Source organism: Apiospora phragmitis (genome assembly GCF_038363925.1).
Source record: "Apiospora phragmitis strain CBS 135458 chromosome Unknown utg000004l:1.0-3135199.0:1.0-3139288.0, whole genome shotgun sequence".
Lineage (NCBI taxonomy): Eukaryota > Fungi > Ascomycota > Sordariomycetes > Amphisphaeriales > Apiosporaceae > Apiospora > Apiospora phragmitis.
This window is the reverse complement of record NW_027117402.1, coordinates 2,932,893-2,951,040: the sequence shown is the minus strand read 5'-3', so window position 1 is coordinate 2,951,040 and position 18,148 is coordinate 2,932,893. Positions and strand designations below refer to the sequence as shown.

The following is an 18,148-nucleotide window of genomic DNA, read 5'->3' as shown; positions in this document are numbered from 1 at the left end:
GGCCGTCCTTGGATAGATAAACTCATCCCCTCCACAGAAACTCCGAGGCCGCCCGCCATCCCTCATCGCCCTGGAGCTTACGTCAGTAATTAGTCCTATGTCTTATGTAGCACGAACTGCAGACTACGAAGAGCGATTGGTTGCGAGCACCACAAGCACGGGCAGGGAGGGCGGCAAACTTACATATTTCAAGTGGAGCAAGCACATTCCATGCTGTCCAACAAGCAACGATGGTGTATCCGGGCGCCATATCTATGATAGTTTTTCTTTCTTACTTGATTTGTACTTTTGTTCTAGTTCGACGACAGTGCTTGCAATCTAATTGATACAGGGAGAGAGACGGACCGAGTTGTCTCGACCACGACAAGATGGGTGCTCAAGGTATCCAACTCCTTCCTATATCCATGCGGCGGGTCAAGGGCAGCCAACAAAAGTAATCTACTACTGATGTAGACCTCACGACAAGTATGCTACTACTCAAGATATCATCATCACCAGCAGAGAATAATTCGGGAGCATGGCCCATCACATCACATTGCACATAGGAGTGAGTAAGTAGTAGCAATGGCGGCTCTCGTCTGTCTAGTCGATCAGGATCTTAGGCTCCAGCTCCGAGTAATGCGACAAGAAGGACTCGAATAGCTTGATGGCGTGGTCGACGTCGTACGTCCCGCCCGTCTCGCGGATCGAGTGCATGCTGAGCTGCGGGTTGCCGAGGTCGAGCGTGCGGACGCCCATCTTGGCCGACAGCATGGGCCCGATGGTGGAGCCGCAGGGCGAGTCGTTGCGCACGACGAAGAGCTGCAGCGGCACGGCGGCGCGCTTGGCCGCTTCCTGCAACAAAACCAAACCGGGCGAGTTGGTCGCGTACCGCTGGTTCGCATTGATCTTGACCACGGTGCCCTTGTTCATCTCGGGCTGGTGGTTGGCCTCGTACTTGCGCACGTAGTTGGGGTGCACCGAGTGCGCCATGTCGGCCGACACCAGGAACGAGGCCGCCGTCGTCTGCTCGAAGGCTGTGCTCAGGTCCACGTCCGGGTCCGAGCTGACGTGCTCCCAGGACTTGTCCGAGGCCGAGTCACCATGTCGACCGCCGGCGACGACGGACAGGCGGCGCACGACCGAGGGCAGCAGGTCGGAGTTGGCGCCCTGCGCCGAGGTGGAGCCGATCTCCTCGTGGTCGAAGCACGTGATCAGGCGGATGCTGGTCTCGCTCTCCAGACTGCTCGAGTTGACGGACTCGATCAGGCCCATGACGCTGCAGTACGTCATGTTCAGGTTGTCGAGCCGCGGCGAGAAGATGAGCTCCTCATTGAGGCCGCCGAGGCAGGACTTCTGGCAGTCGTAGAGCACGAGCTCGAAGTCCACCACGTCCTCCACTGCGGCCTCGGCGTGCTCGGCGATGATCTCGAGGACACGGGGGTGATGGCGCTCGGCCATGGCCTTCAACGGCTGGAAGTCACCGTCCGTCTCCATCTTCTCGCCCTCCTTGTCATCTTCTTTGGACTTGGCGTCACCACCGGTGCGGTTGAGCTCGGCGGCCACCATGCCGCAGATGGGGAAGAGCTCCGTCTCCTTGTTAGGGTCGAAGCTGGAGGAGCGGTCGAGGTGGATGGCCAGGGTGGGGATGCGGACGATGGGGCGGTCGATCTTGATGAGGCGCTGGACGAAGTTGCCCTTACCGTCCTTGACGAGCACGCGGCCCGCGATGCTCAGGTCGCGGTCGAACCAGCTGTGCCAGATGCCGCCGCCGTACGTCTCGACGCCGATCTGCATGAAGCCGGCCTCCGTCTTCTTGCTGACGGGCTTGAGCCGCAGGGTCGGGGAGTCGGTGTGGGCGCCGACCATGGCGATGGGGTTCCCGGGCTTCCACCGCTGGCCGATGGCGAAGGCGACGATGGTGGAGCCGTTGCGCGTCATGTAGTACTTGCCGCCGGGCTTGAGGGTCGAGGACCAGTTGTCGCGCTCCTTGACGTTGGTGAACCCGGCCTTTTCGAGGCGGGCGATGGAGGACTGGACGGCATGGTAGGCTGGTTGGCGGGAGGAAAGAAACAAGAGCGTCAGTCGGTCTGGCTCGTGGAGAAAACAGATGTGGAAGGAAGGCAGGACTCACGAGTAGGCGAGGCGTTGACGAAGTCAAGGAAGTCCAGGGCCGACTTGGGGGGCGACATGGTGGTGGTGGATGTGCTGCTGAACCTCACGGAGGAGAAAAAGAATAGTGGTGGCTCGAGATGGAGATGCCGATTGCAAAGTTGCTCGAAGTGCTGCAGTGGACGACGTCAGAAGCAGTAGGTGGCGGTTCCCAAAGCTCATTTAGCAAGTTCACTCTCTCAACTTGGATCGATGCTCGCTGGTGGTTGTTTTTGGAGGTAATCGTGGGGTAGCTTTTGCAGATCGTCAATGGCTGTCGGTTAGTCGTGTTCTAGAGGGGAAGCCGGCGGTTTGATTAGGTAATACGGCCAGAACCGTGTGATCGACAGCGGAGGGGGATGATGCTCAGTATCCACTTGTATCTCCATCTCCCGATTCAGCTTCAATTGATGTTATCTTATCGTCAGTCACTCCGTGGTGCACTGAGGTCCTTCATGGCCTGCCATTGATAGATCAGATACAGCAATAGCCTTCGTTTCTGCTACATGAGACCAGTAGAACCAGTATAATCAGTAGGGTTTACCTACATCTGACTGTAAATATTGACATCGGCATGGCCACCGGCAAGCGGTCCGGTGGGGTGGACAGCGGGACAGGCTGACAGGGCTAACACTCCCGATTTCAGCTTACGCCGGCAGTCGGTATGGAGCAGGTGGTGGAATGCCGTTGTTTGAGTTGACAGGAGCGAAACAGATGGAAACGAAGCACTCGTACTACATCACGAGAACGATCCAGAGTCTTGCAGGTTAAAGTCGAAGTGCTCGACTCCTACTTGCTCGATGTCCTTGGGCAGCCACGCCACCGGCAGCCCATCAGCCAATACATGCATAGGAGAAGGAAAGGCTCATGTCATGGTTGACATGCAGACTTGAACTGCAGCACATGCCTACCCAGCTATACGCATCAATTCCGCAACGGCCCTCTTCCTTCCGGTCTGGCATAGAACGCGGCTTGATGCACCAGCTCAGCTCAGCTTTAGAATCTCGATGTTGTTGGTTTGACATCGAACATGTTATTACCTAAAGTCTCATTAGAAATGAGCCATGTCAATTCAACCTTCACTCAAGTAGTCGCGACATGCAAGTTCGCAACTCTCGGTTGGCTACGCATACAGAGAGAGAGAGAGAGAGACACGTAAACCAACACGAGCTATGCGACCTGCGGGGTGGCCGTCTGTATGCCCACCTTGGTGGAGTTGGGCATCGAAAGAACAGCAGCCAGCGCATCCGTACTATCCATACTAGATGAAACGGCAAGAAAGGAAGTACTTCGCGGAGACTACTATTCTAGATGAATATGGTGGTTTTACCCCTCACTCAGGATTGTAAGGGTAGTTCTATCGTGGGCGATGGAATCCTACAACACAACATTGGCTGCTGCCAGATGATGAAATAGTGCGCCGATCGGCTGGGTTACCAAAAGGCACAGCTGTGATCAGCGACGAGGATGTTTAAAAAAGAAGTCATTACTTGGGCTGTGCAAGGCTGACGGCACATACGCAGGGTCCAAATTCTTGGGATGACTTTTAGGAACCAAGTAGCCTAGCTGTCCCTCCAAATTGGTCGAGGGGCCATCTTCCCTGACCATGACCCGCTTGCAATGAGGCAGAGCGAGCCAGCTCATTATCAAGCCAAATGTTTGCGTACCTATTGGTGGCTGAGGCATAGTGAATGGAGATTTGCTGATTTCCCCCTTCTATACTGCTCCGTACCTACAGCAACACTTCCCTCTTTTCCTCCAGCGCAATTTGCTTGCTTTATAACTAACTGGGCGAGAGAGAGAGAGAGAGAGAGGCTCTGTGATACGTTACTCCCATTGATCAGCAACACGCATGCATACTACTACTACTGGAGTACGATCCGAAAGAAGACCCATAACGACGACTGGGTTTACTGCTTGGCTCTGACCGCGACGGGGTGAGATGCTTCATTCGGATTGATTGCTGACCTTTCAAAGAGCCAGGCACACCAACCAGCCTTGCCTTGACTGTCGCGTCCCCTATCGGGTTGGTCGGCAGTCTCGGCTCTCTCTCAAAAAAGGATTTGGTATTTACTTATTCCATTCATAGGATCTTGGACATGTCAGCCAGTCAAACCTGAGGGAATACCTACGTAGATACCGTTGGATGCTTGGGTAAGTCAGTAGGCAAGTAGGATATGTAGTGGGTGACACCGTCCCCTGCAACCTTCCCAAACGCGTGGCAGACGGGTAACCTTGAGATTGTCATGAGAGAGGCACCCTGCGTAGCTTCATCTCCCACACACGCACACCACACTACACCCCGCGCCCTCTTTTCCGGGCGAGGGAAGCCCAATCAGACCAGCTCGATGCCGCACACATTCGCCATCCCAGCGCTCAAGGGGGTTGAGGGAGGTGGGGACCCAAAATTCAGGGTGATGACCACAGACCGCACAACCTGCATTGATTGCGCATGCTATCTTCAAAGATATCATAGCACGTTTGCCAGACCACCATCGTGCAACTTGCACAGCATACTACTTCGTACATAGCTCCTAGCAACGGCTATGAGGGGGTCTCTTCTTGCATTTCATCGCCAGTTTCCTTCTCTAGTGGAGAGTCAGCCGCCCAATTGTACGATCGGACTAGGCTAGATGGGCTTGTAGTTCGCGGACGTTTTCCCAGATGGCCAATTGGGTGGATGGGAAAGATGTGACCATGATCCTGGACCTCAGACGGCGGAAAAAAAGAAGCATGGCCAAGAAGAAACCATGGGAGGACTACTTTCTCCAGTAGATCCTCTTACATCAAGGAGAAGGAGGAGAAGATGAAGAAGAAGCAATAACCATGCAAGATAGATCTCACAGCACGCACTTGCTTGCTGCCCTCCGAGTCAGGACTCTCGAGCAGGTGGCATTCGCGATCAAGCACAGTTATTAGTTGCACAGACAAAGAGAGTGCTTGCCCTCCACCAACCAGTCGTCGGAAAAATACTGGCTTGGCGTATGGGGCCGTGTCGCCTTCAACGATGCAAGTTGGGTACGACTACAGGTAAAATAGGCTTCACGAAACGAAGGAGTGAACAGGCTAAAGAGTGCTCTAACGACCGAAAGTGTTAGCTCAAAGCAACCCTGGAAAACCAACCCAACAATCGGTCTAGTAAGAGTCCAGGGCTCTCTAGGCGAAGCGGGGTAGCGGTTCTGGCTTCCGGTCTGCTCGTGAGGTCTTCTTCATCAAGAACGCCTTACTAAAGTGCCGTCTATAGTGTTGGCTATGCAAGCAGAACCGTTTCGTGCCATATAGGGCGGTGCTGAACGCGACAGAGTTTCGATAAGGGGGATTTCGCATATGCTATCTATACGGACATCTTCTACACGTTTTCCTTGCGTGCCGATCATATTTGGAAACGGAAAGGGAGCTTGGGCCTCGTCCAACTAATAATGAGTTTATATTATCCCCGTCGCGATACCAAGCTCTGGTATCGCACTAGAAGCACGGCGATGGATCATGGCAAGGTAACATCTAGACCCTGCTTAATTGACCTCACCGATACTTTCTCCTCCTCCTCCTCTTCCAAGGTGTGTCGCAATGCGGAGGATACTTTAGGCAATGGCGACCTTGCTTCAAACTCTGTACATCTAGAAAGCGTTCTCTATCAGTTGCAGATTTTCTTGTTAACGCCTATGTATGTATCTGTCTGAAACGAACCCGAGATCGAGGCACATGTAGGGTAAACCGACGAAACAATCATGGCCCGTCAAGTCCAGCATGGTGAAACCAGGGTAGGGCAAATGCCATCTTTAAATAAAAATAAGGGAACCTGGAAAGGAACATCAATTGGAAGACGCGGCGGTGGGTCTTGGGGGACCCTTTACTACGAGCCAATATACCCTATTATGTATCTGTCATATGGGATTTGACAGGATGTGCTGTAACGCACGCAATGGGATGAAGATGCCCTCAAGTAGTATTGCCCATACACACACACACACACACACACACACACACACACCTTTCTTCACGACTGCTCCTACTGCGAAATAACTCACGAGCGCATGTGGTCGGTCGCCTGGGAGGCGATTCACGCACCTGGGGCAGGGAAAGCTGGATCAGCATGGGTGGAAAATGACAAGACTCTAGACTAAACCGGATGCGGATACAGGGAAGAATGCAAGATCCGCGCAGGGGCACCGCACGGCGGCGGCACACCACACCCAACAAGGCCATGAATCTCAATCCAGGTGTGGGTGGGTGGTGAACGACGCCAGTGCTACTCTCACTACCACTGCTGCACAGAGCTGCAGACATCGTGGTAGTCTACTCCTACTGGAAGACATGCGTGCAGCGATAACGTACCGAACAGACGACAGTAAAGTAATACAGTATGCCCTACCACCTAGGTGAATGCGACTTTAGCAAAATCTTGGGCGCTTTAGACTTGTTTCCGATGAAATTCTAATTTTATAGCAACGGCAATGGCAGTGCTACGTGCTACACCTCGGACACTCAGTACGTTATGTATTTTCGGTCGGTACATGTCAGAATGGCATTGCATTGCCCGTTGTTATTGTTGTTGGCCCCAAGACCAACACGCATCCAGACAATGCGACATTGTTTCCTGTGTGTAACGGAGAGAGAGTAAGAGTGAGGTGGAAAAAGGAGCCTTGCAACGACGACAGGCAACAGGACAGCACAGAAACGTGGTGGTGTTGGTGGGGTTGGACGGGTTCGAAGGATGGAGGATGGAGGGAGGAGGTACTTGTACTTGTACCTGGCCTGCTGTGTATGTCTGTCTGTCTGTAAGAGGTCGTAGTGGCATGGCATCGGTAATGAGGCTGGCTTCTATATAACCTAGACTGGTTTGGCTGGGATGGGATAGTCTCGCCCATTGCCGGCCGACACACTTTAATCCAGGTACGTGGCGGTTAAGGTACATTGATATACCACACACCCACCTAGCTGTCGCCTACTACCAGTAGAGAGAGAGCAGAGACGAAGGATATAGTCGCAGATACTTGATCCCGTTGCCTATCCAGCAATCTTTTGTCATGGAAACCTTTAGTCGACCATGTAGCAGCTATATATGCAGGCCATCATTGATGGAGAAGAGAGTAGCCGCCCATGGCGTTGAACGGTTTTGTTGCTTTTGGAGATGGGGTTGGATGGTGTCGCGCCCTTTCTCTCTCGTGGGTCTGTGACTAGCTCGAGAACGAGGCCTAGGCACATAACATACAGCCCACTCTCTCTCTCTCTCTCACTACCCTACCACCCCGCCCAGGGACGAGACGACTGGACGTTCGACTACCAGTCCAGAAGTATGATGATGAAAAGAGAGGTCTTATGCCACTTACAGTTGGTCGAAGGGGGGGGGGACTGAACGACTTTTCGATACAAGCCAGAGAAGGAAGAGAGGGCACGCGGTAAGATGACTTGGGGCTTAGGGGAGAGGTCGAGCGAGTCTTGTGTTCGCCACAGAAACTTTTCCCAACGTACAAAACTGGCTGCGAGAGAAAGTACCGACTAGAGGCCGGCACAGTATCAATTCCGTCGATCTGCTTCTTCACCTCCAACGCAGACGCAGCTTTGAGGCGGGTGGGCTGGCAACATGAACCTACTTAAGGTGTGTAAGGTATGCGATAGTTACGTGTGATGTACATGTACATGCATACCTACTCACTTCAATCCATTTGGGATCGAGGACATCTGCCTAGGATTCATCGACTGATTGATTCGAGGGCGGGAGAAATTGACCATCGAATCAAATGCATCTCGCCCATCTCAACAGGAGCCCACATTTACCACAGTTTCCTATCGCCCAGGTGCCAGGGCGACTTCTGGGCAGATAGAGAGGGTGACAAGGGGAAGAGGGAGAGGCAGGGGGGGGGGGTATACTCAGTTGGGAATCTGGCCTTCGACTTGGTCTTCAAGTCGAGCATCTAGGTAACCACACCGCTGCCTACTCAGGAAACACCAAACCCATAGGAACAAGAGTGGATGGAAGAAGGCGAAAGAGAGAGAGAGAGAGAGAGTTCTCGTACGCCCTCGCCCTCGCCCTCGCTTGTCTGTTCCAATCGACTACTACACACCTTATGGCACTTATCACACACACTCGCTCGCTTCACACACCTTACAACAACAACAACAACTCCCATCAGTGATCTACCTACTGCCAAAGACGAAGAAGTGCATGTACACCCAGGTGACTTGGGCCTTGACGAGGCGCCTGCTTGACATTAACGCTAAGGCAGGCTAGGATCCCTGTCGTGCTCACACTACTTCGGTACATGCTGCATGCTAGGCAGATCGGTCCCCAAGTCCACCCCCAAGTACCTCTGCTTCTCTCCTCGAGCCCATGCCCGCACTGTATCTCTCTCCTCGCTCTGCCCAGTCCTCTTCTTCACACACACACACGCACACTTCATGCAAGCTATATAGAGAGACACATGGCCAAAACGATGCATCCGGTGCCGACCTGGAGAGCTGGAAATGCGATCTGAGCCTTGCTTTGTTTTTCTTCCTTTTCTTGACTGTCTGTGATAAGCAGTACACAACACGCAGCGCGCAGCACGCAGCCAATCTGGCATATTGGGATCCGTAAAGCATACCTACTGAGGGATATGGATTGCCCCCCTTTCCACCTGGATTTGCCTCGCTCGCTATGCATTGCCAAGTGCGTATCGAGGAGGACAGCTTCCTCAGAAAGACCTCACGCTTTGCTTGGCGCTCACTCCACGGATGCATTCATTGTGTATGTATAATGTAAGTGTACGTAAGGTGTCAACGTCCGTAGACGCCAATCTACATCATATCGTACTGCGTAGAAAGCGACTAGAGAGGAAACCGCCCAAGGCGATGAGTAAAAACATATTGTTCCCATCTCGATCAGGAGCAGAAAAGAGCAGTTGGGGGCAAACGTATTTGGAAGAATAAGACTCAGAGCAAAGTCATCGGCGAGGCATCATCCTTGGCGGACGTCGTTGGAACACGCGCACTCCACACTTTCTTCGTCAACCTAAGCTGTTCCCCCATAACAACATTACATACCGTGAACGGTTCTTGGTAGTTTGGAGGCGTGGATGAGGTAGTATAGGGGCTATAGACAAGCATCATCTTTCTACAAATGTAATTGATATACAATACCTACAAAACTCCCAGACTTGATCTTTGGCTGTGCTTGTATGCGTGCATCGAGTCAAGTCAAGACTGGATGTCGGTATTTGAGGTCGACATGGAGCGATGCTGGGCGCGGTGTGGATACGCTACATGTACATAGCCGTGTGCAGGTGATGTGGGCCCGTCTGGTGGATTGATGGGGCACATCCAATAGCAGAGATCGGCGCGTGACAATTCCATCCAGCATCACCAGGCTTCTGAGAAGAATAGGAGGAGGAGGAGGATGATGATGATGATGATGATATATATAGAGGTGATGTGAAGGCATAGCCTACCTAGTGTATGTGATAGCTCTTCGGTTTCATCAGTCCCGTTCAAGGAATACACAGACGAGATTAGCTAGAGTGAGCGGGCAGACAGAAAACCAGAATCGATAAAGTAGCTTACCTTTCCATGTTGTCTTAGAATGTTTGCCGTCTCTGCTGCTCTGCGTTCTGCTCTGTTCTCAAATTCCACCGTTTTTCTGCGCCCACTTGCGCCAGCCATTGTCTTCCAAGAGAAAAAAAGCAACTAGATTAGTGGCCGACGCCAATCTTGATTCCATCGCTCTCGCCAACCCTCAATTGCCCGGTTTTTCTCAACGCCAATTCATGGTATTATGATGAGGTATCATCGTGTTTCCAACTTCTGACAACTGAATACACGGGGAACTCTCTGTATATACGCATGTCATACCTACTTGGTACAGAGAGACTCGGGGTTCATTGTGTGCAATCTTGGAAATGAGAATTAGCAGTAGAAGAGAGAAGGACGGCAATTTCGTAGCTTGTTTCTAGCTCCATCTGATCCTTTATTATCGCCCTTCTCTTCTTTCTCTCTATCTCTGCTTTTATTATTTTCCTTGTTGCAGCGTTCGGCTCCGTTCGTTTGGGGGCTCATGGATAACGCGCGCGTTTGATTTGTTCCAGCACGGCCACCACCCCTGTTTCTGGACCCCTTCTTTCTCGTGCTTCTCTTACCGTCCGTGGCAGCCAGCCATATGTATGTAGATCCTTGTGATGTACACACCTACATACTCACGGTTCGTTGTCGTCGCCCGTCGTACTTTGCAATTGTGTAGGCGATATTGCCAATAGGCTAGTTGCTTTTGCTTTTGCCAACTAGGCTACATGTGTAGGTACATATATCTCCTAATACCAACTTGGGCATGTAGGTATTTATGTATGATCTACGAGCCCATAGACATCTCCCGCCATCAACAACGACATCTCTCCCTCTCTCTATCTATCACTCTCACATGACTGGGGTTGCCATAGCAGAGACGACTCAGGAACCGCACCACGACGGGACGAATCGAACTGAAGAGGCAAGGTCAGTCGAGATAGGTTGATTCAGATTGCCTTAGGTAGAGTGGTAGACTTTCGTAATGCTGATATCAATGTCGCACTGCACTGGTAGAAAGAGCATGTACCTTTTTTTTGTTTTCTTGCGCAGTTAGTTGGCGGGCTCCATTTTCTCTTTCGCAGGGCACACTCCCTCTCTCTCCAGTCTCTCTCTCTCTCGACCGCCGACAAACTTCTCGTCTTTCACCAGAGCCGGTCAAGCCGCCCAAACTCTCTTTGCCAACTCTCCGATGTCAAAAGAGCGGATCGAGATATTGCTACTACTGTAGATACTGGAGTGTCGTCTCTTTCATTCATTTGTTTTCTTCGAGTAACAGAATCGGAGTGTGAATACCTAAGGTAGAGAGAGTACGGAGTACTGTAAGTGAGTTCGCTACAGTATCGACAAAACCCCAGCACTGTACGAGTCGGTACGTGAAACGGGGTGGCAGGTACGCAGCTGGAGCAGCCTGGGTACTTCCCGCCTTAGGGCAGTTGGGTGCCGGGGGCCCTGGCTAGCGCTGGCCATTCAGCAGTCAGGCTTGCAGTCAAGTCCTGGACTCAAGACGTTGGCAGTGGGAGATCCCCAGGTGCCCACTTTTGCCAATATTTGATTCATGGTTCTACTCGCTCTCTTTCTGCACTCTAAACTCACTCGCTCTCCCAGCACCAGCACAGGGCCACCGACGCTGCCCTTTCTCTCCTCCCACCACCCCCTCTCCGAAACCACAAACAACACACGCAGCAGCAGATGTCTTCGCCGTCTCTGTCGTGCACCTGGTACTCTTGAAGTCCGACATCGTGTGCCCTGCGACCGACTGCTGGCGAGAATCCCGTTGCTTGGGTCCTGCCGCGTCTGTCTGTCTGTCCCTCTCGCTTCTTACGCCCATTGGGCAAGCAAAACCCGCCCTGGCCAGAAAAGAAAGAAGGAAATAAAGAAGGAAAGCAATACCATCCAATACCCTGCGGCTACAATACCATTATTTTGAACTACCGCCGTTACGAACGATTTTCAACGCCCTTCGAAAGCACCTTCAAAAACACGACGACGGTTTAGCGGCGGCACGAAACCGGTACCCTGTTTTCTGCCGATCAACGCCATTGCGCGCTCCTCTCTCTCCGCGTCGCCAACCAAGAGTCGCTCAGCGTGGTACGGGCCCTTTGACGTTTCTGCCGAAGCTGCAAGACTCGCGAGCATCTTGCTTCCGCTGTTTTTGTTCGCTTGTTCATGTGTTGGCACACTGTCAAAAGAATCATGCGCTAACGTGCCTGGCCAGGATCGTCTTCCGTCCTCTCTCGTTTTAGCGACGTACTCCCACCCCTCCACCTTCAGTCTGGTCTAGTGTGCATCAAGCAGCCTCTCGAGGAGTGCCAGATATAGCTGCTGCCCAGCTATTGTACACCACCTGCAATCCTCCCCCGACACTGGTATAGACGACACAGTTACTTTATCCTCAATCTGTTCCTGTTCTGTTGCTCGTCGGGTCGCCGGTCCAATCGAACCCCTCGACCAGTTTCGTCCGATCGTCTTACAAGATCGCGCCATACGAGTCCTTGAGGAAATAGTCGTTGCAGTCACCCATTGGTACGACTGGTCGCATCCCACTACCTAGAAATTTGCCGACACGACCTCGCTCTGCTGGATGCATACACGTTTGGAGCAGCGAAAACTCTCTTGGATAACCGGTACGCAACTCCTCTGATTCGTGAAGTCCGGAGGATCTGTCGCTTTGCTTGGCTTCTTCGCGAGTCCTACAACACAGCCGCGACTTGGTTTCTTCTGTCGGGACCAATGAGAGCAAAGAACGACTGTATTACTTCAGGCAGCGCCGATCTCTGACCACCCTACCACCCGGAACCTTGCTTATGCACCTTGTTTGCATCTCTTTGAAAAAGGACCCTGTTGCAACTGTATATTGTAAAAATCACATTCGACTGCGGCCATGGCCGCCAACATGCCACAGATGGGCGGTGGAGGCCCCGTGAGAAGTCGCCCGGCCACCCATCAATATCCGCAGCTGTGTACCGGACAATGGTACAAAATCCCATTCAGACACAAGGCTGGCAGAATTCGGTACACTTGAATATTCGAGTGGGCAATGCTATGAATCTGTATGTATTCACCCGTGACTGCATGACTCGTTCCCGGCTAACATGCCTCACAGCATTTCCAACTCCTTTCTGGCTTTACCACACTTGGAAACAGAACAACTAGTCCACACGGGCATCAACTTCGAGAGAGAAGCATTTCAGACTTCTCCCGACAAGGTAAGCACAATGATCGATTGAAAAGTGCTTCCTTCAGTGGAACCCCTAAGTCTAACTCGCGGCAGCCCACCTACGAATCCAAGGTTTCCCAGAGAATACAGGAATTATTTCGCAAGCGTCAAGCAAACGAACAGCATCTGCAGAACTCGCTCAATCAGCAAGCGGCTGCTCAAGCGCACGCGCAAGCCCAGGCCCAGATGTTTATGAACCAGAATGCGATGCACCAGATGTCGAGAGGTATGGTCCAACCATCGCCGCAAGGCTTCCAGCACCTGCAACAACCCATGCAAGCATCACCCATCCCGCAACAACCTCAGCAGCCGGGCATGGGCATGCCGAACATGGGCGGCAACCCCATGAACCCCAACATGCACGCGATGCAGATGGGTGCCTCGCCTATGCATCCGCAAGGAGGGCCGCAAATGAACATCAACGGCGTACCCCCGCAAGCGAGAGCCAAGGCCCACCAGCTTGCTCTGGCTAAGCTCCAGACTACGCCCGAGGACCAAAAGCGACAGCTACGCGCCATGGTCCAGAGCAAGATGTCGGCACATCACCTGCAGCGACTCCAAGCCGAGGGCCAAGACCCTTTGCTGGTGTTCTTCCAGAACCAGATGCTGATGCAAGCGGCTGGTAAGCAGGGGCAGCCCAACATGCACCCGAATGCTGGCATGAACCAAGCCATGCAGATGCAGCAAGCCCAACAGCAGCAGCGCAGCATGAACCAAGCGGGCCAACAACATGGCAGCGACCTTGGCCCCTTTTCCAACGAGATTATCAACCAGCAAAAGGCGGGCATGCTGGCCCAGGAGGCAGGCCAGATGGTCGTGCCTGCAAGCATCGGCCTTGGTCGCAATACTACCCCCCAACCCCCCCGGGATGGGAGGACCTCAGGGGCAGCACCAGGGGAACAACCAGCAGGCCCCGAATCAGAATGGGCGGCCCCCACACATGCAACAGCAGTTCAATCTCCAGCAGGCACAGCAGCTCAAGATGGACCAGGCCGCGGCCCAGTCACAAGCGCAGATCCGAGCCCAGGCACAAGCAAAGGCGCAAATGCAAGGCCAACCCGGTGGGCTTAGCGGTCCTGGGGGGGTTTCTCAGAGCCCGGCGATGAGCACGCTTAATGCTCCAGTCGGACCCAACCCTCCCGTGGCGGGGATGAGACCAAACAGCCAGCAATCTCCGATGCATCAAGGAAACCCAGCCTTTGGGCAGGGACTTGATCCACGCTTCAATCAAGGCAACCAGAGGCCTCAGATGAACCCCAACGTCCGCCAACAGATGATCAACGCCATGCTGCAGCAAATGCCTCCACAGATGCGAGAAAGCTTCCAGGCACAGCCGGTGGAGAGGGTGAACGAGATGCTGGCGAAGTGGAGCGCGAGCCGAGGAGGCCAGGTCCCGGGCCGCCAGCAAGCCCAGCCGGGCCAATTCGGACAGGGCAATGCCATGGCTCAGTTCACGCAAGGAAACAACCCCAACATGCCCCAGCCAAATGCTGCCGCCGGAGCGAATCCTCAGAACAACATGATGGTTCAACAGCACCTCAACAGAATGCGAAATCCTCAACCCCAGGTGCCAAACAACTCGCAAGCCATGAACTTTATGAACCAAATGGATGTACCTCCGCGTGTCCTGACTCAGCTGGCAAATATACCGCCGGAGATCAAGAAATGGGGTCAGCTGAAGGCGTGGGTTCCAACGCAGCCGCTGCCCCCCAATGTGGGAGATCAACTCCTTACCTTCCAGCTCCAGCAATTCCGTACCATGCTGGCCCAGAAGCCCCAGCTTGCACAGGCGGCTGGTATCCAGGTGCCGCAGCCACAGCCAGGGCCAGGGCCAGTTGCACAGCAGCCTTCGCAGGGTGTTGGAGCTCCCGGTGCAGCAGGCCCTCCGCAAGTTACGATCCCCCCTCAGCTGGCTAACGCCTTCGCGAGCATCCAGGTTACGGCGCATGAGATTGAGACGGCGAGGAGGCACGATAGGTTCAAGACGTGGGACGAGGCGAAAATCAGAAGCTACCTGGTGCAGATGAAGCAGCACCAGATCCGGCAAAAGTTTGGCATGCAGATGCCCGGACAACCTCAATTTGCACCACAGCCTCCCGGAGCGGCCGCACCTCCGACGCAGCCGCCCCCGGCAGGGCCAGGTGCGATGCCACGTGGACCGAATGCAGGCAATGAGGCTCCCCCTTCAGTTGTTCCTGCCAGGAATAGCACACAGGGACAGCCTCCCAGCAACCGCCCAACTCCTCAACAGAATGCCTCCCCCGCTGTGCCGCCGAAGAACAATCTCAAGCGCCCAAGTACGGATGATGCAGCTGATGTACCTAATGCGTCGGCTACTCCCATGCAGCGCCCGCCATCCCAGCAGGCTCCGCCTCCTAACAAACCTCCTATCCTCACCCAGGCTCAGCTCGCGAACCTGGCTCCTGACCAGAGAGCCAAGTATGAACAGTTGATGAGGAACCATCGGGCTGTCGCACAGCAGCAACCGACACATACAAACCAAGAAGACATCGAGCGATTGAGGCAAATCGGAGCCGAGGAGCAACGAGCGTCTAACAACGAACAATTGCAAGACGTCATCATGAACCCAGAGCAACATGCTGATATGACGACAAAGATTCAGCGCATGGTGTTCGAGATGAGCAAGCTCGGCAGAGCTCTGGGCCGTTGGTACTCGCTGACGCATGACGACAACCGTGCCAGGATGTTCTTCAGGATGGTAAGATCTATGCTCTCTTGACATACGAACTCGGACTTATAGCTAATGGTTATTAAAGCGTATGCGCCTCGTGCGGCAATTCAAGGACGGCGAAAAGATGACGACGCCCAAGGAAGTATTCTCGGTCAAACCAAAGGAATTGGAGCAAGTGAGGGCTATGATGGAAAGCATTGCCAAGGACCTGGCCGCCTCGTTCCCGCAAGCAGTCCGGAAGACTGCTAGCCAGCAGAATGCGGCTGACGGTGCGGCTCAACAAACGACGCCCGGGCAGACGGCTACCGCTCCATCAGCGCAACCGGCTCCTTTGAATGCGGCGAATTTGGAGAAGAACAGCCAGGCGCTGAACAAGATGCACCAGGGACAGAGGAACCAGCAGCCCCCTGCTGCTCCCACCACGTCGCAGCCTCCTTTCCCTCTGGGTGCACCTTCACCGCATGGTCTGCCTGCCTACGGCAACAAGCCTGCTGTCACGGCGGACAACTTGCATTTGCCCACTTCGCGCAAGAAGCCCAAGACCACTGCCAGTGCCAGTGTATCACCGCAAGTAAGCAAGCAGGCGTCGCCCCAGATGCAGAAACAAGGGCAATCGGCCGAGATGAAGGCGTTGCCCAAAGCCCAGTTCCAATGCGCCATGCCCGATTGCGAGGCGAACAGCATTGGCTTCAGGACAGAAGAAGCCAGCCGTGCCCATCACGAGGAGGAGCATGTCAAGCCATTCCAGGACCCTGCAGCATTTGCGTCGGAGAATCTAGCATTCGCACTTGGCCTGGATGCTAATGGCAAATCCTCCGCCATGGCACCCGCCGGTGGGTTTGAGCAAGGCGCTTCCCCAACAGGGGCGACGTCGATGGCCCGTGAGGCGTCTATGAAGCGGTCCGAGAGCGCAAGCGGAGCCAAGCCCGGCATACGGAAGGGTGTTCCTGGCAAGGCAGCTGAGCAGCAAAATGCAGATGTGAACATGATCAAGGCCGAGGGCCAAACACCTGCCCAGTCGAACAATATGGACTTCGGCTTTGGCATGAGCACGATTGACCCGCAGGAGCTGTTCCAGTTTGGGCTCGAGTCCGGGGGTGGTGGTGCGATCATGGACATGGGTGTCTACCGATCGATCACGCCCAACGACACTCCCGAATCCAGCAAAGACAGTGCCTCGTCGGAGCCGAACAGCGACGTGTCGGAAGGCGTCACGCTAGATGTTCGCTTGGACCTGGGCCTCGACACATGGCAACCGTTCGAGGGCGACAGCTTTGTGAACCCGGGTGCTATGGACATGGAAATAAGCATGTTCGACGGAGCCCAGCCGATGGTCATGGACAACTCTGCCCTTGCCGGCTTCACGTCGTGGGACGAGGTCAACCAGGACTTCAACAAGCCCTTCGCCCTGGACACGTCACTGTATTCTCTGGACACGTCGAGCTGAGTTGAGAGTCGGTCGAGGCTCAGCAGCGTGAATGATCAAGAAGATGGATGATGTACGGGCGTTTTGTTGGCATTCAACGGTTCCGAGTGTATCATAATAGCCAGGTTACATACTACTACTACTATAGATTTCACTCTAGACTTTGGCGAGAGAGTGTATGGGAAAGGAGCCAAAAGCGTGGAGCAAGCAGGATGGATGGGGACTCGAGTCGGGGGGGTTGGGAAAGCAAAGGAAAGCAACAACCATTCATTCGGTGGCGTTTTTGCGAAAAAGGGAAAGCCTCTCTCTCTCTCTGTCTCTCTCTCTCTGATGATGGCTGGCTATATTTTCATGTCATTCTGGTGGCAATGATGTTTGCTTGGGTTCTTCCATGGGATCTGATCTGGAAGGTAGCATTGGAGTTTAGTTGGGACCAAGGCATAGGGGCCGGGCGGACCTTGTCGATTTTTTTCGGGTTTTGTTTCTTCTCTTTTTTTCTTCTGACTTTGGAATCATCAATGTTCATCATGATGCGACACACGCGCGTATAAGGGGGTTAGGGGACGACGAATTCAATCAGCGATACCCGTAGTAAAAGCAAGGAGAGAGAGATGAAGATGAGATAAGGGATGTATATGGGCCCAAGCGTGCCTCGGAGAGGGGGAAGATAGTTATTGATAAGATGATTACTGTTACTGTTCCGATTTCCTGGGGCCTACTTGGAAGCTGTGTAATGTGCTGTGCTATGTGATGTGAGGAATCTGAAGATGTCCGTGATGCGAGACAACGGCGTATTAGCAACTGGAGATATTAGATGTCGCCTGTGTGAGTACAACCTATATACGTTATGCCGTATGAAAGACTGGAAAATGATCATGCTCGTCTTCCTTATACAGCTGGCTCTAGACTAGCCGATTAACCAATATGTTCCTGCATCTATGGTTCATAGAGCTGACACGGGATCCTACATAACCAAGATGAAATAGGTAGGGGTTGGTTGGTAGACCTCTGAAAAAGCCAGGGGCCACGGCGCGGCGCGTGGCGGGGCTGGGTGACCCTTTCTCTCATTCGGATTAGAGTACTAATCGCGTACGGGCCTTTTCGTACCGGTATGTATTAATTTTTTTAATTAATAAAAGAGCTTAAT

At 53.5% G+C, this 18,148-nt stretch overlaps 2 protein-coding genes across 2 annotated transcripts; one reads left to right on the top strand and one right to left on the bottom strand.

Moving 5' to 3' along the window:
* Positions 1-582: 582 nt before the first annotated feature.
* PG994_004010 (aminopeptidase I zinc metalloprotease) lies at positions 583-2,171 on the bottom strand (the record flags this gene model as incomplete). The annotated part of the gene is made up of 2 exons (XM_066855419.1): positions 583-2,030; positions 2,114-2,171. The coding sequence occupies 2 exons, from the start codon at positions 2,169-2,171 to the stop codon at positions 583-585; spliced, it is 1,506 nt and encodes a 501-aa protein (XP_066719697.1).
* Positions 2,172-12,559: 10,388 nt separating this feature from the next.
* On the top strand, positions 12,560-17,022 carry PG994_004009 (uncharacterized protein; the record flags this gene model as incomplete). Its single annotated transcript, XM_066855418.1, has 6 exons — positions 12,560-12,586; positions 12,658-12,716; positions 12,770-12,872; positions 12,938-13,834; positions 13,875-15,602; positions 15,661-17,022. 6 exons carry the CDS (start codon positions 12,560-12,562, stop codon positions 17,020-17,022), a joined length of 4,176 nt encoding a protein of 1,391 aa, XP_066719696.1.
* Between the last annotated feature and the right edge of the window lie 1,126 nt (positions 17,023-18,148).